The sequence below is a fragment of the Uloborus diversus genome, chromosome 2 (genome assembly GCF_026930045.1).
Source record: "Uloborus diversus isolate 005 chromosome 2, Udiv.v.3.1, whole genome shotgun sequence".
Taxonomy (NCBI): Eukaryota; Metazoa; Arthropoda; class Arachnida; order Araneae; family Uloboridae; genus Uloborus; species Uloborus diversus.
In genome coordinates, this window is record NC_072732.1 from 123,883,070 (window position 1) to 123,906,059 (window position 22,990).

Here is a 22,990-nt window from a genome sequence, read left to right on the forward strand (position 1 = left end):
TTTTTTTGTATGTTCCTATTGGATATACTGTTACACCAAGAAGCTTAACTTCATATGAATTACCCACTATAACTGCAAGCCTTTCTTCTGCAATATTTTGATTTGTTAAAGTTGCATAGAAATCAGATATTTTTGACAAGACAAGTTTTGAAGACTCCCATTTGGTGTGATTCTGATTGCACCTTGCTCAGATACATCAAGCAGCGAAGTACTTGCAAGCTAGTGCGTAAACGTGAGCCCTTAAATTCGGAGTCCTCTTGAGTTATTCCAAGTCCAAATACCATTGAAGATTGTCTGGTTTTGACTTTTACCTTTTGTACAGATGAACAAGGCTTTGTTGGGGAGAAAATGTCACTGATTCAACAACAGCTGATTTATTCATGTTTATTGAAAGATTTCAAAATATGTTACTTTCAAAATTCATGGATATTATGAATTAAAACAGAATAGATCAACTTATTTAAGTGGTTTACAACACATATGCATAGAATAACAAGAAGAAAATGTAAAGAACTAGCATTAGCAGTTGAATGATAGAAGAAAATGGTAGAAAGTTGAAAACAAATAGTGAACCTAAACTTACAGTTACAAAAGATGTTATAGAAAGCTACTGAAAAAATGGTAACAGTTGAAGTTAACACCGGTACAATGTAAATTAAGTAATTTAAAAATTATTTCCCAGTATTGCACTTTGAGTTACTTTTGATGTTATAATTGTTCATTTACCTTAAAAAAGAAACTTCTTGCTTGAGGTGAGATACTTAAATCAATTTTGATTTTCATAAAAATTCACAGGAATACTATCTAGTGGTATGAGAACATTTTTAAATTAGGGACAAAACAATTTTAGACTAGTTGGGCAAATGATGCACCCTAGCCAAGGGTTAATATTGGTTTAAACTCAAAAAATTAGCAAACAGCCCCATATCATCAAAAACTGTTGGTGAACAAGAGCTTGCTGAAGAAACCTATAAATTAATAACATACAATATTTCTCTTTCATTAAATATGATTTGTGGGACTATATAGATGCTATTTGTTGGCTATAAATTTAGTTAAAATATGAATTTTGTCATCAATTTGAGACAAGCATAAAAAAACATAGTTTAAATGGCAAAAAACTAAAGTTGATGCTGAGAAACTTATTAAAACAGTAATTTTTTTAGAACATTTTTCATTCGCTACATGCAACGCTAATTTCATTCATTAGCGTTATATTTCAAAAATGATGGAAAAATAGATATAGAAGAAAATGATGTTTCAAAAAGTATCCTTTTCACTAGATCAATATTAAATACTTTTTACTAGCATCCATACTCTAATAATACACACAGAAATTTCAGTTTCACCTTCAATACCTCCTAGTTTTGTCTTAATTTGCAATATATTTAGAGAAACAATTGTCATTTCTGTGTTGCAATTTATAAGAACTATTGCAAAAAAGGAAGAAACTTTAATTTTTAAATTCTTTTTCTCTTGGAAGAGGGGGAATAAAACTTTTTCTTTCTTTTGTTCACTATTCTAATTCAAAATTTCTGCAAAAAAGACACAAAAAAAAAAAAGAAAAAAGTTAGTAGTTAATTGATGAATATAATATAGAATTAAAATGAAACAAAATCAAACAAATTTTACAAAGGTTTCACCCATGCAAGCATTCGGGGAAGGGAGAGGAGCAGGGCCGTATCCAGAGGGGGGCCTGACGGGCCCGGGCCCCCCCCGAAACCCGAAATGTTTTGTACCGTAAAACAGAAGGTTTTTTTTTTTTTTAATTCTTAATGTCAGAAAAGGAAAATGACAAAGTTTTTTTTAATTCTTAATTTTGCTATTATTCAAAATTTATAATATTTTGCAAAAATACAGAAAAAGCAGTTCCAGTTCTCATTAGCTGCAAGGCACACTTGAAATTTAGACCTTTAATTAGGACTTCCTGATCTCTTTCCCAATTCAATTCAGGGCAGTCCAGGGTTAAAGCAGGCCCTTTGTCAGTTCGGTAGACTTTTCAAGTCTACCGAACTGACTTCTGTGCACTTCCTCCTCCAGGGGCGTGCACAGAAATTTTGGGGCTGTCACAAATGCTTTTTTTGGGCCCCCTCAATATTGTTTACCCATACTTTCAACCCTAGGTTTAAAAATATTGGGCCCCATTTAAGCTCGGGCCCAGCCAACAGGTGTCCCTTCTCCCCTCTATGCACGACCCTGGACTCCTCCCCCTAAAACTCTTATAAAACTTGCACTGTACTGATTTCGAGCCGGGGACTCCCCAAAGGCTGGGCCCCTAGTTTCCGATTAGGCGAGTATTTTGTTACCAAGATGTGCCAAATTCAGCTCCTTGATACATCCTGAGTAAAAAATGCAAAAATCACGATTCTCGCGTTTTTGTAGCATAATTTTCCAGATCCTTTTTGTGACTGCTATGTTTCTTGTCTTGCATTTATTTAATGCCGAATTAGTATCATGGAAGTTCTTTTGTTATTGTTTTTTTTCTTACTTCTACTGCATACTGTAAATACCTTTAGTATGAGAAAAAAAAATAACACTTACTATACTCTCTTTCATTTTCTGCACTACTTGTGATTGAAAAAAAAAGTTTGTTTCGAGAAATATTTCGTTACATTTATTTTTAACTTAAAACGAGTGTGTCTTACAAAGTTATACTCATTTTGTAAGACTGTGCAATCAACTTTTGAAAAGTGTAAATAAAGAGCTTCAAATAATTTCAACTGTTCGATAGTCTTTGAAAATTATTTAAGTTTTTGAAATTCCTTGAAAAGTTCTTCAATTTTGTATCTTATCAAGAAAATAAAGTATGAATTGTCCAAATGGCCAGAATATTACTCTTCCATTCTTATTTTCTGAATGTCTACACTATTTCTTTTAAATTATTTTGTACAATTTTCATACTTTATGGCATTTAAGGAAAAAAATGGGGATAGGGGGAGTGATCAAAAACAAACTTCACTAAAAGCCGATATGAGCAGATGAGGAAGTGCTTCTCTTTTCTCCTCTCTGTCCATTAAGTTCCATGATTTGTCGAGCAAGCAATTTTTATTTTGTTTGATCTTGATTTGCAAAAGAATGTATAACTTTTAAAAAACTTTGTTTGCCTAGTTTTTTTTTCATATTTTTGTAGTCCCAATTACCTAATATAAGGCCTCAAAATACAGGGGGTTTTTTTTCGAAAATTTCTCGGGGAAAGCCCCCAGCACCCCTGAAGTTATGGATGTTCTACAACCGACTTAAAGGGACACTCTCCTGTTATCCTTACCACTACAAGGTGAATAAGAAAAATAAGAAATTAAAATAACAACGTCCAAACAGTGGAATCATTAAAAATCAAGACAAAAAGTCTTCTATGTTAACATTTTTATGCGTTTGGTGTGTCTATATATACTATATGTGTGTGTGTGTTAGGGCAATGTGCTAATCCGGGCCCCTCCCGAAAAAAATTTCTGGATACGGCCTTGGAGAGGAGGAGAATAGAACAGCTTCATTTGAATACATATATATGGATAATCTATTTAGTGTTGTTCTTATTTCAATAAGATAGCCAACAGAAATATAATGTTTAATACTTACTCAACCACAACGACAACTTCAGCTTCTTGCCTATCATTGACACGAACAGCTCCTTTACTATTTCTGTCTTCGAAAAAATCATTCACAGATTGCTTGAATAAAAATAAGAAACTTAAAATGTAATAAAAATGACAAAATCATAGCAAGAAGAAAAACATCTTGAGCCAATCAAATGGATAAGCAAAACAAGTAAATGTTTTTGAAATTTTGTATTTTCAATTTACCTAGAACATCAGAAAATCGTGGTAACATTAGGGCTGATCACATAGAGCAGTAAAAAAACGAGCGGGGCAAGAGAATACAGATATGGCTTGAACGTGGGAGTAAGATGACGGGTGAACTCGGAGCGGAAATGCACTTCATTTTGAAATAGGTAAGATAAACGAGAACGCTGGAATTTACTGCCTTGCATATTCTCGCTTATTCTACCTATTACAAAGTCAAGTGGTCTGTTTTCACTTCCAACTCACTCGCTTTCTCTCCATAGTAAGCTTTACTATATACTTACTTTTATTGATGATGGCACTATTTTTAATAATGATGAATGCACACTTATGTACCGCAGAGCCAGAAGGTCGTAGATCACATTATGGTAACTTTACAGCAGAGAGGGAAAAACTTTTTCTGGAGCATGCAAAGGATGGAACAGGCACTCTTTTCACCATGGTAAAAAATTGCAAAGGATATTTTTTAAGAATTACGTTCACATGGCTTGATGCGGAATAGGCTTCTACACATACAAGTGCTTAGAGGTCTCTAAAGTTGTTGTATAAGAGAGCATAAACATATTCTTAAAAAAGCTTTTAAAAGTTTAGTAGCTAATTATGTATTATGCTATCATGTTCGTAAATTTTTAACTTCTGCAAGTTGTAACCAAGGCTGCGGAACTGATTTTGGGTTAATGAAGTTGGAGTCAAAGGATTTAAAACTCACAGTCTGAGGCTATCACTTTCCCTCAAATCTGAAACTTTTCCAACTTATCCAGGACCACTAGTGATGTGGATCGGGTAAATACCCAGCGGGTAGGTAAATATTTTTTGGGTATTTACCCGGGTATTTACCCAAGGCCTGGGTAAATACCCAAAAACTGGGTATTTAATAAAAAATGCAAAAAAGCGACTGAGAATTTTTGTTTTTTTAAATCTAACTATGAAATAATTGGTAAAACTGATATATACATATGTATTACACAGTTTATAATATTTTTTATTGGAAGACTTGATGAAATCATGAAAGAAACATATCGTGAACCAAAGAACCTTTCTTTTTAATTGGAGAAGTATAAGCAATTCATTATGAACTTCAGGATTTCAAAATCACAATCTAGGTTAATCATATCCAAAATGAAAAAAAAAAAAAAGGAAGCATGAGGGATGTTTGGAAGAATAAACTGAGAAGTTATTAAGAAACTATGGTGTTATTTATTTTATTGATATTTAAGTGATATCATGGAAAAAATAGAAACAGTTTTCACATTAATAAAAAAAAGCAAAATTTTCTTTTCTGTTGCCTTGCTCATTTGCATTTGCTCCCCTTAGGGTGGGAAGGTAAATATTTTTTTGGGTATTTATCCGAAGGCAGGATAAATCCCCTAGTAATTGCGCATTTTGCAAAAAAATTTTAGGTAGTATTAAAAGGTGACTATTATCTTTTTTAAACATAAACCCTAAAATAAAAGATTAAAAATTTTAAATGTTTATGTATATTATGTGTGTGTATATATATGTGTGTGTGATACAGAATACACCTGAACAATTGAACTAAGTTTGGAGGAAATTTCTGCATAAGATATAGGTAAATAAATTGTAATAATAAATTGAGCGACATTTCGTTACATTTTGATGTCATGCAGGGATATATTACTGGGTTATAAAAGACTAGGACCTTAAAAAATTGATGTTTGCTTTTTTTTTTTTTTGTAACCAGTTAAGCTTTTTTCTTTTTGTAGAATGGCTTTTTATATCTGAAATTTGGCTATCAACATTGATTAGGCATATCCAACACATTTAATGTGAATATCATATTAGATTGCTAAGCTGTTTCACACAACAATTCTTTAAATATGTGATCAAAATACAATTTTTGGGCAAAAATTTATTGTTTTGTATATGGTTGGTTGTATATATACATAATGGAATACATACAGAAAAGTATTTTAGATGAATTTAAATTTTTGAAATAAATACCCGGGTATTTACCCATTTTGGGTATTTACCGAGGTATATACCCTGGGTATTTACCCCTAAAAATAAATACCCGGGTATTTTACATCACTAAGGACCACCAAAAGGACTATTTTTAGGGCTGAAAAAGTCAGAGCAGATGATTTTTTAAATTCTTGAGTTAGAGTATCATTTACCTTTTAACAAACTCCACAACCTTGGTTGAAACACTAATAAAGTTTTTGTTTTCTTCACATTGTGTTGCAACATGATCAGCTAACAATCCCTGAAATACCCTATTTGACATTTTTTTTAAATAAAAGCTGGAACGTATAACATCAAATGAATCGCAATTTAAAAGAAAGTTAATAAAAAAAAAGCTCAGAACCTGAATTTATCTTTTAATTCCTGAAAGATAAGATAACTAAACTATTTCTTACTTCCAATCCCCATTTTCGGTCCTGTAAATAAAACTGGGCACATGCAGTGTCGGTACCAGTAATTTCAGCGAATTGCTCGCACAAAAGTTGACATTCGGACGCCTCTGGAATATCTTCACTGTCGCTTTCGTCTGAACTCATCTTCCTTCAGGAAACAACTCTGTTAATCCTAACTAATAATTATGTATCAGAAAGCAAGTAAATTTGCAACAGTACGGTGAAACCGTTTTTTTTTTCTTCGCACTAACGTGAAAATTAATGAAAATATTATGGCAGTAGTGTGAAATACTGCTATTCATCAGATAACGAAATCACCGATCAGACGAAGTGCATGGTTTTTGGGGTTCGCGGCAGGATTCGCGGATTTAAATGGATTGCATGGTTGCAGTTATGGATTTGGAATCGCAACATGTAAAATTTTGAGTATATACACACAATAAATTTTTTTAAGTGCACGATTCCACAAACGTACTGTTTCAAAAAAAATTCTGAAAAATATCACATTATACTTCGTTTAAATACATTTTTCCGACTTTTTTTCTCTTCATTTACAACATCACTTCTACTTTCATCATTGTCAGAATCTTTGTCTTGTTATTTATTGTAAAATCGCAGGATGGTTAAAAAAAGAGCTATTATTTGTCCATATCTGTCTTATATGGGAAATATATACATATGAAGATTAATTTATGAACGGTGAGAATTTCATTTAAGTAACTTAAGTTTATAAACATTCAAATCCCAATTCAGTTTTTAAAAGGAAAAAAAAAACTTTTTGTTGAAACCGTATTGGAACTTCGTTTCATATCGTTCACTATTTATGCTTAATTAGTTTCTTTAAAATATAACTTCAAAAAAAAATTTTCTTAAGTGACGTTTGAGATGTTTCTTTGCTTGTTCATTTTCTTTAATTGCCATTAAGTTATATCAAAGTCCTTCATGAATTTCCCTGTTGAATTGTTTTAATAATAAAGCGAGGTCACTCAATGGATGCAATAGTGCATAGCCAAAAGTAATTTCAAGACATGAGTAAATTTTATATTGACCGGAAATTAGTCTTAATGAAACAAAGTATGCTTGATATCTGTACCTGGAGCCTCTACCATCCTTTTCATGTAATAAATTTATACTAATCCCATGTATGACTAAAAGGACCATACTTTTCGTTTTGAATGGAATAGTCCTGTTTTTAAGTAGCATGTCCTTGTTCTCTAACCAGGTTAAAGGCACCGAACTGAAGAAATTGGCTCTTTCTCTGTTACAGAGGTAATGCAATGAATGCGCTTGACATTGTCCTCATCCACGTACAAAATTGCAATCTTGGAACCCAATACTTAGCGTAGCAATATTTTCGGTTCCAAATCAATGTCTCTCAAACTGTGGCATCTAATTTTCCTGAATTGTCCCAAAAGAGTCTGAGACTGTGAGAATCACTCACTTTTAACAGATAACTTGCGGGGAATAAATTTTGACATGGAATTTTCTTGCAAGTTTGTCACTCCTGTTTGATTAAATCCCTAATAGCATGTATAGTGGAAAAAAGAACAAAAATATATATCCACAAACAGCTCAAAAAATTTATTTCAAAACCCTGATTTTGTAGAAATTGAAAATTCTTCTTTCTACTGTATTTTTCTCACTGATTCCCTTCCACACTCGGACGTGTCCTACTGTTATGTTTATCAGTCTGTTAACAGTCTTCTGAAGAGATTAATTCGCACTTGCAGTAAAAGCTGGATTATCCAAAAAATACGATAAGCACAAAATTTTGAAAAAGTGAGCTCTTGAAAATTTCAGCTTATTTTGAATATAACAACTTTACAAAACTCTAGTGTAAAAATGAACTATTCTCTTACAAGAATACAGAAAATATTTCCGTTTTTGAATTTATTTTTTACACTTTGTTTACATTCTTTCAAAAATATTTCTCTTCAACTTTGCACTATTTAAAAAACAAATGTAATTAAAAAAAGAAGTTTCCAAATGATTTGACTAAAGAATCTTTGAATTTTGCATATTCAAAGAAATATTCCCAATAAAAAAGGAATTAGTTGCAAAAAAGTAGATTTAAAACCCAAAGGAAATTATATAATGTTTAACATGCTCCCAATAAATCAATAGGTACATATATTTTCACAAACAAAAAGTGCTTTTAATTTAGGAGATGACTAATTTCAATAATATTTTCCTCAAAAAGTATTTCCTTGTTTATTATAATAGTTGTTAGAATTCACACTTTTATTTTATTAAAAACATATATGAACAGTCATGTAATACATTTCACCAATGCAAAAATGTGGTGTAGTAATGCTTAGTCTTTGAACGTTGTCTTCTGTGGCATAAAGTTTTTAAAAAAATGCTCTCTCAATTTTTAAAAGTTTTACTTGAATTTCAACATAAAAATGGGTGAGGTTTTCTCACCAATTGTTTTCCTCTAATACGATTCTTGATTCTGATACATATATGTTTGATTCATTGAAATATCGTCCCTGTTGCTCATTTTGAGGTCGTTCCAGGTTTTTATTTACAGATCTGCAATTAGTGAAAAAAAAAGTGAACTTTTTCTTTTTAGATTGTTTTATTTATTTATTTATTCTTTACTTTTTTACTTTTATTTATTTATTTTTTTTTGTTAAAAAAAATCCTGTCTTATCATAAAGAACATGTTTAGCTATCACAAATCTATATATATAAAAATGGACTTTGGTAAATTTGTTCCCTAAGATCTCAGAAACTACCCGGCAGATTTGGCTGAAACTTTCAGCGTTTGTTCAGTTTGGTACTGGGAAGATTTATAGACCAGTTTGAAAAAAATCCGATTGATAGTTCCCTTTTTATTTTAATTTTAGTCCCACTTTTCGCATAAATGTCCCAATATGGGGATGGAAAAAAACGTGCACGTATTAATATTATATGTCCATCGAAAGCGCCAATTTTTCTACTGAAGATAGCATCTGATCTAAGTTGTATAAAAAACGAGTTATGAGCTTTTTTGTTCCCTGTTCAAAGGCTTTCATCAACCCAAGTCACTATTTAGTGTGTCATCTCAACTCCTAAGAACTGTTATATTGTTGAATATTTTTGTGTTTCGTCTGACTTTTTGAGGCTTTTCTCAAGTCAAATCTTAAAGTAACGTTTTTCCACAAGATTGGCTAAAAATAAGTGGATTTGGCTAATCATTTTACTTTTAAACGGAACTTATGTAATTAATGGTTTGTTATTAATGCTGATTGGACACTTGCTCGCCAGAATTTTTTCAGAAAGATTTCAGTAGCTGATGCATTTGGCAGTTTTTTCCACTGTCGCTGTTTTTGAGCCCAAAGACTACGTAATAATGTTTCTCAGCTTTCACCATATAAACAAAATATCGCCAATCAAAGATACTTAAAAAAAAAAAAAAAAATACTGTGTAAAATAATTCAACAACTAAATTAGGCAAATCCATAAACCGCACAAAAACTTCCATTAATTTTTCTTTTTGCACGATTTCAAACAATCGCCAAATTTTACTACTTATTTTGGAAACATTTCGGATGAAACCGTTTGACGACATTTTTTTTTGACCAAAAGTATCTCAGCATCTGGCAACAATATTTCTATAATAAAAATTAGTAAGGAGGGGGAGTATTATCGAAAGTGTCCCAAAATGATTCTCGCAAATTTGGTAAGATTTTAAACTGCACCAAGTGTTCACAAAAATTGAAATTTCCCAAAATAACTAAAGCAAGTGTAAGGGGAACACGGGATGCTACATTTTTTAAAACAGTTCGTACATCAATAGCCATACTGAGAAGGTTTTAGATTTAAAAAAAAAGTACTAACAGATAAATCTTTTTAAACATGTAAAGTTTAATTTCATATTTCGGAAATTCTTCAAATTTGTATATGCTTAAATGTCGTGCTTTCGTTTCTAATTGAATACTATTTTGTTCTTTATACTTATTGCTATTTTAGTTTAATGAGTAAGGAAGAAGTTCGATTTTTAATCACGTCAAAAAGGTTTGTTTTAAATTCTTTCACTTAAAACAGAAAACAAGGGCAAGTAACGATTGTTTCTCATAATTATTACTGACCCAGGCAACGCCGGGTATTTTTGCTAGTCTAATCTAAAATCCTTTTGGCCTAAAGGTGGAAGGACTTAGATGCTGGAAGTTTTTTTTATTTTCACTGATTTTCCTTTCAAATGAATTGATTGTTCTTAATAGTGATGAAAGAACTGTTTTTGCAAATGAAATTATGTGAAAGATTTAATTGTAAGGTGTGACATTTTGTCAAGTGGTCACAAGCAATCCAATTTATGTCTTGAATCGACCCCAGGGGCGGACCCAGAAGTTCTTGTAAAGGGAGTCAAGTTCAATGTCCAGTGCTATACCTCCAACATAAAAAAGCATCAGTTAAGCAGAGGTGCCTATCCCCCCAAGGGGGATGGCGCACCATGTCATATGCAATGGAGACCTCCCCCCCCCCCTCCGCCACCAAATGTGGTTAAAACCCTTTAAAATCACCCTCCCAGAATAGCGCAACCTGCACCATGGATCATATTCTCGAATTTTTATCAAAAGTCGTGTTAATTTGTAATGCAAACAAGTTGGACACGTTACCACAGGCTTCGAATATGTTGTTTTTTTGAAAATGAGCAAAAATTCAAACTAGCAATGACCCAGTAAACGAATCTAGTCAATCTTTTCAATTTTGATGCGTTGAGAAGAAATACCTTATAGAACCAAGCAAAAAAAAGGTTAACATTGGTTCCATGTATTTTTTTTTTTTTTTTTTTTTTGGATCTAAAAATTTAATCATAATAAAATTTATGACACACGGGGGTCAGCTGACCCTTTGACCCTAACCTGAATCCGCCCTTGGGTCGACCTCTTATCCAGATTTAAACTCTTATTACTATCACTGATGTGCCTTATCATCAACAGTTTTGAACAATTCGCTATTAGTTTTAGTATCTTCTGTGTTATTGATGAAATAATTTGAATCTTAATTATCTGTAATGAATTTTGATGGCTTAATTTCAGCATCCATAGGCTGACATATGACGTTGTGTTTGCTAACTAGAAGACGGTCTCCAGATTTCATAAATGCATGTTTTTTTAAAATGGGGAAGTCACATTATCCACAAAGTAAATATGTTTTTTCTCTCAAATAAACTTTTTATCCAAAGTCTCAAGCCAATCTGCCATAATATTGTTTCACTGGTTGTCATCCAGGCCCTTTAATTTGAATATCAGTCTTCTGGTAAATGCTTTAAATCCAGGCCTTTGAAGCAGTTTTGGCCAGGCCTTTTCAGTTTTGTGCCTTTTCCATGCTGACTCTAAAAAAAAAAAATTGTTAAGCATGTTTGGAAAATTTTGCACCAAACCTTTTTTCTGTCTTTTTAGTCATTTTTTTTTATCCTGCAGAGCTCTAAAAAACAAATAAGTTTCATCAACTTTATAAAAGTAACAAACTTTCCAAAGTTTCAACTTTTTATTCTCGAAATTTATTTTTTTATTCCTGAAATAATTCATTCACAAAAAAGACTATCTCAATGTAAATTACTCCCAAAATAGTGTACATATTCCAGAGTGTCCGTACAAGAGAGATTTCTAATACATTAGACTTAATACCTTATTCTCGGGAAATTAAAAACTGTTTGCGTAAGAGAGGTATCTGTTAGAATTAGTTTTACTGCAGTACATTTTTGAATGAATTGTATCATTGATCTGCTACAGATGTTTCAAGCATGATTACATAAATAGCTATTAATTACATACCTATTATATTTTACTTAGATTACATGAGTAGCTGAGCTATTTGAAATATTTTTGATGTAAAAAATATTTTAAAACATAATTTCTGCTATAATTTTCAGCATATTTGCCTTCTTACTTTTCAGTAAATGATTGAAAAATGAAACGCAAAAAAAGCCCATTACCGAATCGCAGAGGTGGTACATCCACGGATAGCAATGATTCAACCAAAGCTGGTCTCCATCAGTCAAGTAACGTTATGATGTCTAGTCCCGCTGTCCTTCACCCACCTTCATTTTTAGTTACTGCATCTCCATCTTTACTTACAGCTTCTCATCCTGCTGTTAACCACTCTACTGATGAATGGAGCAATATGGAAGATACTGGTGATGTGGTATGAATATTTTTTTAGAGAGTATATACACACAGTTCTTTCTCTATCTTTCAAAAAGTTACTTTTTAATTGTATTCTTTGTACATTATGAAAAAATAGGCTTTTGTTGTATGTCTTTTTATCTATAAGCTCAATTACTTTTAAATTGTACCAATTTGTTCTTAGAATCCTTTTTACTTTTAGCTTACCACACAAACACACACACACACACTGTTTGCTTTGTATTTTCTATTTTATGATAAAGCTTACAGCCTCACATGCTCTTCAGCATTTTGTCTGAATAACCAATTATTTTTGTTTTGTATTAGAGCCCGTTTTGTATTTATTTCACAGTTCTCTCGCTTATTCAATTTTGAAATTCATTTTTTTAATGACTTTTGATATTATTTTCATTTTAATTTAAAATACATATCCGAAATCATTTTTTGTTTTATTTTTACTTATGACCTGATGTTTCTATTTAAAATTAATGCACTATTTCATGTAGGTCTATTTATTTATTTTTTTTTTTTTTAAATTTATTTTCTAACACTGAAATGTTTCATACAGCAGTATTTAGATCTATTTTGATCTGATTTTTTTTTTTGAAGCCCAACTTTAGTGGTTTTTTTTTTTTGGGGGGGGGGTCATCTAATATTAAGGATTAGGGAGCTAATATATGGGGGCATCTTTAAAAGTAATAATACAGTCAGACCTCTTACTATCGAAGTAGCAAATTTCCGGAAAAAAATTCGATGTATAGAAATTTCGATATATGGAAACAATTTTATTTTATCATAAAAATCTCCTAAAACATTAAAATGAAAGCTAATTTTTGTGAATGAAATTCTATTTCTAATTTATACTAGCATTGGATTAAATGAAAATTAATAATTACAAAACTAACAGAAATTACATTTTTGCACTTTCATACATCTTCATTCTTCTGCAATTCAACTTGATGAGCAACATTAGGGGGATTTTCGTTTTGACAATGTAATCGGAGAAAAGTAAAAAATCATTCTACCTAACTTGAATAATTTTTACTGAAGCTAAAAGAACTAGGAATGAGAATCAGCAAACAAAAGGGATAACTTGAAACTGATTTTACAGTGCTACTGGTTAAAACTAAGATTTGAAATAAACTAGAGGGAATTTAAGAGCTCCAGAACGGAACAACGACCTATCTACACACCCCTCAACCCCAGATTCCTTATGAGTTTCGTAGCAACCTTTGGTTGAACATAATTTTCTCCCATCACCTTTAGTTTTCATGAGACAAACAGTCAAAAGTGGGAAAAAATCTACGAATGTCTCGAAATTTTTTTCGATATATAGAGATTTTTTCGATATATAGAAACAATTTTTCTATGTAATGAACATAGAAATTTGCTGGGATTTCGATATGTAGAAAATTTCGATATGTGGAAGTTCAATATATAGAGGTTTGACTGTATAAGTTTATAACTAAATCTAAAACAGCTTACTATGTTAATATTGCATTGCTATATTTAGTTTAAATGTATTTTTTAAAAAAAGAACTTGTGGGAAAGTTATTCAGCCTGAATATCATTTTTTATTTGATAAAACTAGCCAAAAATGAGGATTTTTTAAAAAAATTCCTGTTATTTTCTCATTTTTATTATTATTTTTCTAACTTTGTTTAAAATCTTATTCAGATAGTTTAAAGCAGGAACTCCCAGTTGGAAAATTTTGACCGATATATTTAAATTTATATTGTGAACCTCTATTTAAATGGCCCATGAGCCACCACTGCTTCCTAATGTTCAATTCTCAAGTTTTACTTTCTTGCTCCCGAATAATGACCACATTCAGGTTTTTTGAGAATGCAATCTAATACCACAATAGAGTTCAGTTGCCATATATCAGTGTGCACGAGAAAGAAGTTTTAACTCATTAGACTTACTGTCTAACCACGGATTGTATGGAAAGGCAAACATCCGGTTTGCATGCGGAAATGGAAGCATCTATTAGTTTTTAGGGATGTCACAGATTTTGCAGATGTATGTTAGCCTCTAAATTAAGCAGAGTCTCATTCAAATGAGAGGAACATGCACATCAAATTTTTATTTGTCCCCTCATTCAGATGGAGTCGCCTTAACTGGATGTTTGCCAATTCCATACAATCTGTGGTCAAACAGTAATACCTAGCTGTCTCAGAAATAAAAACCATCCTCACGAGATTGGTGTCTCTTTAGAGGGGCTTTGCTGCTAATTATTTTTGTTTTCAAAAATGTTTAATTAATTTAACATTAATTTACAATCATTTGTAGGATGCTAGAGTTTCCAGTGGGAGTTTACCTTCATTAGGCAGTAATGAAGCTCTGCACTTTTGTGATGAAATTGACTATGGTTCCTCCCACCCACCAGATCTTCAAAGAACTAAAGCTGCAATTGAACATCTACATCAAAAAATAGCTCGCACAAAAGAACTCATCAAATCTGAGCAAACTGCTAGAGATGGTATTATTTCTTTTTTTTATTATTCTTCAAGTAAATGTTTGTGTTAGTGTTTTTTGATTGTTTTCAGTTATTTTTTGATAACGATTCAGAATACAGTCAGACCTTGATATAAGGTCATAACCGGATCAGGGGTCTGTCCAGGATTTTTCGCAGGGTCCGTTTTTTGTGAAAAATAAAATAATTTTGTGAAAAGTGAATTAAATTTGTGAAAAATCAAATAATTTCGCAAAAAAAAAAAATTAAATCGAAATTTTAGAATTTAGAGCGGGCACAAACTGCATCATTTAAACTTAAAGTAGAGTGTTTTCCTCTTCTATGTTGAGAATATCATTCTGGTGTGTTTTTCTAGTATTTGGCAGGGGGAGGCATCGCTCCCTCAAGTAGCAATATTTATCTCCATTCTACATTATGTTAAATTATACTAGAAATAGTTCTGTACAGCATTTAAAATAATTGTAACAAAAAAATAATAAATAAATAAAATTCAGACGAGGGTTCAGCATTTAACTTTTCGACCCAAGACACTCTTAAAAAGCACAGAATTTCCTTTAAAACTTATAAATTCCGTCATTTAACAAAAATAAAAAGAGATTTTTTTTTTGTTTACTTCTTAACAATGTGTATTAAACATCAAAAATTCAAAAAATCGGATTCCTATAGCGGATGCAAAGAGATCGCAATTCTCAAAGTAAAGGCATCAAAGGTATAAAAACGGCTTGTAAAAGAAATATTTTTGATTAAATTATTTTTAAATTGCATTTTAGAGTCCTATGATAAACATATCATTAATATCTGTGGACACAGTTGAAGCAAAAATAAAATTAAGCCATCGATTCAGCATTTTAATTTTTGACTCATAAGAAAATGGAATTTTGCTTTAAAAACTTGAGATGCATGTTCTAAGAAAAATAGAGACTTTTCATTTATTTGCATCCTAATAAAGCGAAGTTAGCTTGAAAAAAGAACAAAATATGATTCTTATATCGGATGTTAAAAGATTGTATTTTTCAAAATGTAGACTTCTAAAGAAAAAAACGGCAAGTAAAACAGTTTAAGTTAATCATCCTTGTTAGCATTGAAAAATCAAACCCATATAATTTTCTCCCAAAATAACAGTTAAACATTGTACAGCACCATAAAAACGCAAATATTGACTAGCTGGTAAAATGATGAGAATAATTTCTAATCAAGTCATTATAAAGGATTAACGCCAGATGCTAATGGCGATTAATTTTGAAGTTGGTAACCCTATCTGAAGCGATCATATTTTTTCCCCACCCTTACTATCTCTTTGCAGTTCTAAGTTCATTTCGTTGATATATATTATAGTTTATTAAATCATCAGCAGGGAGAAAAGTGCTTACCAACGCCTTTTCAGAAAAGTTTATAACAACACCGCTGCTACTTAGCTGTGATAAAACAAACAAAATTATTTAAAATCAAACTTATTTTCAGCTGTTAATTTCTTTCCAAGAAACAAACAACAAGCATTATATTTATTTGGCAGTAGCAATTTATCGCTTGCAAGACTGCGGATTTTTTTTTTCTTTGCAAAATTAGCAGATTTTGTATAGCTGATCCCTTTAATTTGACTTCAAAAAGGTTTCAAAAATTATCGGTTTAATATGCCTTATTTTGCTTTCAGATTTGCTCTTTCAATAAACAATTTGTGAAAGATCAGTTCTTGTTTATCAGAATTTTGTGAAGGGTCCGTTTTGGTTGATCCGGACTTTGTGAAAGGTCCGTTTTGTTTGATCGGGATTTTGTGAAAGGTCCGTTTTGGTTGATCGGATTTTTGTGAAGGGTCCGTTAACGGACCCAAATATCCTCTGGCCAGACCCCTGCGTATATAAGGTCACTTTTCTAAAGTCCCGGCTGACTGAATAGGAATCCTATGTTGTGTATTATCGGATATATGGTCGGATTATAATACATTAATCGCTTATAAGATCACTTTTGTCTGAATTCAGTTCCTAACAGATTCATTTCCAAGAATTTTCTGCAATAAACAATCCTTAAAATGTGAAGTCATATTTCCTATTAACGTATCATGTAGTGCACAGAATTCAGTAGAAAGTGAGTATTATGACAGTTATACTAAAATATGAAGCAGTAACGCAGGCGCTTAACATGTACATATCACACTCTTTACCAATCAGGAGAAACTGAAGAAAATTTTCAGAAGATACTTACAAACCTGCTTAAATTAAAAACTGTTTAAACTAAAAAAAAGCATCAGTCCTGTCCTATTGATAATTTTAAGTAAGGGAAGTTGCGCATCAGTACTTTGCTTGGACATATTTGTATGCAGCTTGATTCTAAATGAAAGTTTTAAAAAATCATTTCAAAATTTCTTATTGATTCCAAAAATTTTAATTTGTTCAAATGGATTAAACTATTATGTAAGCTAATTAACTGATATTTCTGAATACATTATAAATTAAATTGAGTTTTTGAATTTGTGGTGTGTATTTTATATTTTGAGATAAATTTTCAGGTTATGGAAGGGTTCTTTGACAATGTTTGCTTCATAAATCTGGGAAAGCTTTCCCATTTTGTAATAATTTTTCTCAAAATTTGAATGCATTATATTTTGCCTAATTACTGACTTGCATTATACTTCCTTTTTAGATAATGTCAATGAGTATTTAAAATTGGCTACAAATGCAGATAAGCAACAATTACAAAGAATCAAAAGTGTGTTTGAGAAGAAGAATCAAAAATCTGCTCAGATGATAACACAGTTGCAAAAAAAATTGGAAAACTATAATAAAAGGATTAGAGATTTAGAAGTTCATGGTCTTCCTCGAGGAGTGCTTAGAGACATGGGACAAAATTTGAAGTATGGAAAATAACAATCTAGTTTAAGTTTTCTAATTTTTATTTAGATAATGCTGTAGGAAGAATTTCCAAATAGGATTTTATCTTTCTTGTGAAATTTTCTCACGGTTTTAGCATGATTTTTTAAAAACCTGCAATTATTGCAGGATAAACTTAATGGTAACCATGAAGCTAAACTAAATAAATTTTTTGTTTCAAAATCAGTTTATAGTAATTTGCTTACAATATATTAATTTTAGGAGTGGGCATTCTTAATGCCCACTCCTAAAACTCTTCACAAAATGTTTTTGAAAAGAACTTCCCAAACATCCAAACTAGTGTGCAAAAGGTGAGAAAGTACACAATGTGTACATTTTGTTAAAATTAATGTGAAGTAAATATTTCTACTGTGGATTCCATCGAGGGCTGAAAAGTTTGATTTATATTACACCAACTGTGAAAGCGTATTTTTTATTTTATTTATTTATTTATTTTTTGTATAACTTATCCATTGTTTACAGCTTAGTAAGCAGTGCTGAATCTAGATTGAGCAAACTGAGGGCCCTTGCTCTGGGGGCGGTAAATTTACTCTAATTCTGTGTTTTTTTCCTTGAAGCTTGATATCAAAACTTCAAGGAAGATGGGCAATGGTGGCAAATATCAAATATCTGGCACTGATAGTAGTGAACAGTAAAACAATCTTCAAAAAAATTTCAGTTTAGAGAGCAAAGCCAGGTAGGAAATACATTTATTGCGCAAAAGGAATTACACTGTGACTTTTTTCCGACAAAGAATTTTTGCAATTCTTTTCTTTTTCATAACAAATATGTGGTTATTATTCAAGAGCAATTAATATGCTGGTAAACATGACAAGATAGAACCTTTCTTTACACAACAGGATCAAGCGAAATTAACATGCAGATGTTTAATTAAAAATATGCTTGCCAGTGATCTACATAGCTCAACTCCCTATTTTGATACTAGTTTTCTTCACTCTACTTAAAACTTTGGAAGGCACAACAGTATTTTTTTCGGGGGTAGAAGTTTGCATAAGAAAATAAAAGAAAAAATGCACCAGGAACTAAAATCTAAAACCCTTTGTATATACAAAGATTTTGAAATGGGTTATTTTTGAGACATAATAGATGACGTGATCATCTTTAGGCTAAGTATTTCTCATTTTAACACAATACTTGAGCCTTAGTGTTAAAGCTAGTTGAAGATGATGCATTTTGAACTGTCTAACTCGCTGTACAAATGAAGTAGTGTGCTCCTATTTTCAAACCAAAATAATTGTTTTGTTACATGCATAGCCAATTTTTAGAATCATACTAGAATTACATTTTCTGCATTTCTATGAGTCAGCAGCAGGGCCATGTCCAAGGGGAGGGTTTTAGGGGATAAACCCCTCCCATTAGGGTAAAAATAATAAGCCAAATTAAGAAAATGTACCTTTGACTAGTTTTAAAGTAAAAGTTTGTGTGCAGCGTTTCTTTAAAAAAAAGGAAAAATAAAGAAAAAAAATCTGCAATATACGACTGTTAGAGCTTTACCAACTGGAACAATATTTTGGAAAAACTGGTGGAAGAAGCGCTCAATGATTTGTCAGTATAAAGCCAAAGTTAATATTACTTAAGGAGGTTATGAAGGATTTAGCTTATGTTGCAGCTATGAAGATGCATTAGTGATGAAGTTTGGTAATGTAACTTGCATCTGCAATCAGTTGTTTGTTGTTTCGTTTAACGTTTATTAAGCATTATTTCAGAACATGAAACTTATAATACATTATGATGCCATGCTGAATTATAAAAGAATCTGTGGACAGTTTGTAATACTAATTGCAATATACCACAGAGTAACCAGTTATCATTAAAAAGAAGCATGGTTTTTTCCTTTCGAAACAAATAATGTTTGATTACAAAGAAGCAGTAAAATGAAGGTATATTGCGGTCACTTGTGCAGCCAGAATTATCCTTTGGGGGGGGATAGGGAGGGGGCACAGCAGTCCTTACAGGAATAGAAATGCCATACTGAGATTACGTAATTTTACGTGAAACTAAAGTTTGTGAGGGATTGAGGAATTGAACTCCCGCCCCCCTCGATTAAAAATTTGGTAGCTTTAAAACCCCTCCCTTTATGAAAATCTGGACACGGGCCTGGTCAGCAGAATAGTTCACCCAATGGTTAATAAATTACTTCTTTATATTGAATAATGTTGAACAATATTCAGCTCAGTATAAATAGTGTCTGTGAACTGCAATCGTTTTATGTATTACATTTTCAAATTTTCTTTCATGTTTTCTTTTTTTTTGCAATTTTTTTGCAAATTGCAATAACATTTTTGTACTATTATCTTCATGTAAGTTTCTTGCTGTTTAAAAATCCATTTTATGAATTGATTTGAGTTTTTGTGTATCTGTGTTGTATTTTATGATCCGTTTGTGCTTCATTTATTTATTTATGAAAGCATTTCACTTTCATTTTGTTTTTACCAAGCCCATTTTATCAGTACATAATTTTATTCTTTGTTCCTCTTAAGACATTTTTCTATTTTTCTTTCTTTCTAAAACTTTACTATTGTTGCCCAATTTCACAACTTACATTCTTTGGTTTTGATATTTTTGTTTTGGGACTTAGCATTTGGCTAACATATTGAATACTGACGTTCTTTTATCTGAGATTTTGCTCCTTGCATTATTTGGTTTTATTCTTTCTGCCTCTTTTTTTCATATTATTTTGTTTTTTCATTATTTATTCATTATTCATTTTCTTGGTTATTTTAAACGTCATGAATGAGTGTTTATAAATTTTAGAGAAAATTCTGCAAAGTAGTTAGAGATTTGTTTATTGTGTGATGTCAATCATATTGTGATACTATAGGGGAGTTGTTGGCAGTTTGAAAGGAGGGCGTTTATCTCGTAATGCTCCAGGTCATACTACAACAGAGTAAGTTTCATTAAGTGATTTAAGTTATTATAAACTTAGCCATCTGCATGAGTACTTTCAAAATATTTTTAAATCTTTTTTTATTTCTAATTTAGTAGATTATAATGGTAAAATAATTTTTACAAAACCATTTTTACTTTTACAGTTTGGTTAATGAAAATAGTTCATCTTTTTTTTTTTGTTTGTTTGTTTTTTCTTGTTCTCAACCACTATCAAATATCTTGAAAACTGTTCAGGTTCTTGAAAATAACTTAAATTTAATAGTTTCCTTTGAATAGTTCTTAGTATCAAAACTTTCCTTATCCTTTCGTTAGATACAGTAAAACATTTCTAATGCAGAGACACTAACAAGACAGATTTTTTTTTGTCCACAATAGAGGGGTGTCTGCAGGACAGGTATTAAACAATTTTACTTGCCTTATTATTGGGGAATTGAATATTGTCCACTGATTAAAGGAGTGTCCGTTAGGAGGGGTTTTACTGTATTTTGTATTGGCAATGTTCAACATCTGTCTCCTGGCTCCTCCCAATTCACTGGTATTTTTGAGTGCTGCCATGAAATATGACTTATATGAAACAAGAAGTATAGTACCCGGAAACAATATTACATTTCCAATGTACTATATTCTCTAAAAGTCCCTGAAAAATTGACTTCTGAAATTTTTGACCCCTATCCATACAATTTCATCACCTCCATCCCCTTCCACACTTTTGTTTTATGTTTTTCTATTTTATTTAATCCTGCAACTGATAGAAGTACTGAAATAAATTGAATAATTTTATGTACTTCCTAGAATGTATTCTACTATGCTTTATTTTTTGCTGTCCCACAAATTTTAGTATGTTTTGATGCATAAAAGAAATGTTAATGCTTTTGCTAAAGATATCTGTTTGATAACCTAGTTCTTTGTTTATTTGTAAATTCAATTACTTTGAAAGTTGAAATAATTGTTTGGATCATTTGAAAAAATAATAGTTTTTTTTGTTTTTGTACTTCGTTTCTTTAATTGGTAATTGCATGTTATACCTTTGGGAATTCACGAAATTGTAAAATGGTCTGTTTAACCTCATTTTGTTTTATTTATTCATTTATTTATTGATGTATCAGTGAAGAATAAAATGTGTTCCATAAGATTTTAAATATATGGAAATGGTTTTTTATCATTATATATTATCATTAGTAATAATCATAATTGTGTATGGTAATTTATTTTTTTATTTTTAAATTTCTATCTGAGAAACAATGTTTAAACGATTCTAATTTGTAAAGCTAAATTTACATTTCTACATGACTATTGTTGTTGAGTGATGCAATCCCCCCCCCCCCCCCCCAATTATTACTGTTTTTACAGCACTTTCATTATGGCTGCTGTACGTGGATTTGCAATATTTTGGTTTTTTTCAATGGTACCTATTTTATGAATATTGTGTGAGTAATTTGGAAATTTCTGAAAATCTTTTTTGTGTATGTAAAAATCAAAGGGTAATCAACTATTGTGGAGGAATAAAAAACATAAGAATGAATAGTTTTTGAATCTGAACTCTGCACTTTGAAAAAAGAAATACAGTTAGTTACTTTCACGTAATTGATAATGATGAGTAAGTGAAAGCATAATTTTTTAGTAAAATAATTTTTTTAATGTAAACCCATTCAAAGATTAAAAACATAAATAATTTTTTTTAGTTGTCCTATCAAGGATTTTTTTTTTTTTTTTTTTTTTTAATGTTTTATGTATTGCATGGCTTTTAAATAGTGGCTTGTTGTGAAGGAAAAATATTTGATGTATATAACTTTAACCTTTTCCCTTTGCTAGTAGTTTGTTGAAATAATGTAATGAATTAAGTTATCTGAAGTTTAGTGCCTTGTGTAATGAAAAAAAAAAATCTGTCACTGCATTTATGATTTATATACATTTTGTTTTACAGAACTGTTATGGCTAAACCAAGAGAATTTGCACATCTTATAAAGAAACAATTTGGAAGTGCTGATAATATTAACTCGATCGCAAGTAAGTGATTTTTTACTTCCTTCCTGTAGTATATTTTTATTAAAGTTAAAATCCACTCTCAAATGCATAGAATTTTGAACTGAGCAATTAACATAACTTAGAATTTTGCAGATTTTAGGCCACTGGTTTATTTACACATTTTATAATGTTACATTGCAAAATTTGCACCATTCTTTATAGGGAAAAAAAAGCATCTTTAAAGTAACAAAGAAAAATATCTAATCAAATTAAAATTTTGAAAAGAAAGGTTTTACAAATTTTAATTCTTGAGGTTATAAGATTTTTTTTTTTTTTTTTTTTTTGAGGTTTCTCTGCTAGTGACTTATTTATTTAATTTTAATGTTACTGTATAATTGTATAGTTCCAAGTATATGATCAGATACAATCTAAATGCTGAAATAAATATGAAATATGATCAAAACCAAAAAGTCATTGTGAAAGA

At 31.0% G+C, this 22,990-nt stretch overlaps 2 protein-coding genes across 3 annotated transcripts in view; one reads left to right on the plus strand and one right to left on the minus strand.

The window, feature by feature from the left end:
• Positions 1–6,527, minus strand: part of LOC129217301 (tyrosyl-DNA phosphodiesterase 2-like) — a 38,669-nt gene extending 32,142 nt beyond the window's left edge. The window contains exons 1-2 of the mRNA XM_054851575.1: positions 6,179–6,527; positions 3,577–3,668 (exon numbers count right to left, since the gene is read on the minus strand). Of these exons, the coding sequence (XP_054707550.1) occupies positions 3,577–3,668; positions 6,179–6,319 (233 nt within the window). The 5' untranslated portion in view covers positions 6,320–6,527. The remainder of the gene's footprint in view (positions 1–3,576; positions 3,669–6,178) is intronic.
• Positions 6,528–6,764: 237 nt separating this feature from the next.
• LOC129217302 (transmembrane and coiled-coil domains protein 2-like) overlaps positions 6,765–22,990 on the plus strand; it is a 34,352-nt gene continuing 18,126 nt past the window's right edge. The window contains exons 1-6 of one of the 2 annotated variants that reach the window (XM_054851579.1): positions 6,789–6,874; positions 11,203–11,307; positions 12,063–12,310; positions 14,584–14,773; positions 17,405–17,615; positions 22,466–22,548. In XM_054851579.1, the coding sequence (XP_054707554.1) occupies positions 12,077–12,310; positions 14,584–14,773; positions 17,405–17,615; positions 22,466–22,548 (718 nt within the window). In that variant the 5' untranslated portion in view covers positions 6,789–6,874; positions 11,203–11,307; positions 12,063–12,076. Of the gene's footprint in view, positions 6,875–11,202; positions 11,308–12,062; positions 12,311–14,583; positions 14,774–17,404; positions 17,616–22,465; positions 22,549–22,990 lie in introns of both variants that reach the window. The other variant, XM_054851578.1, reaches the window with a different exon arrangement.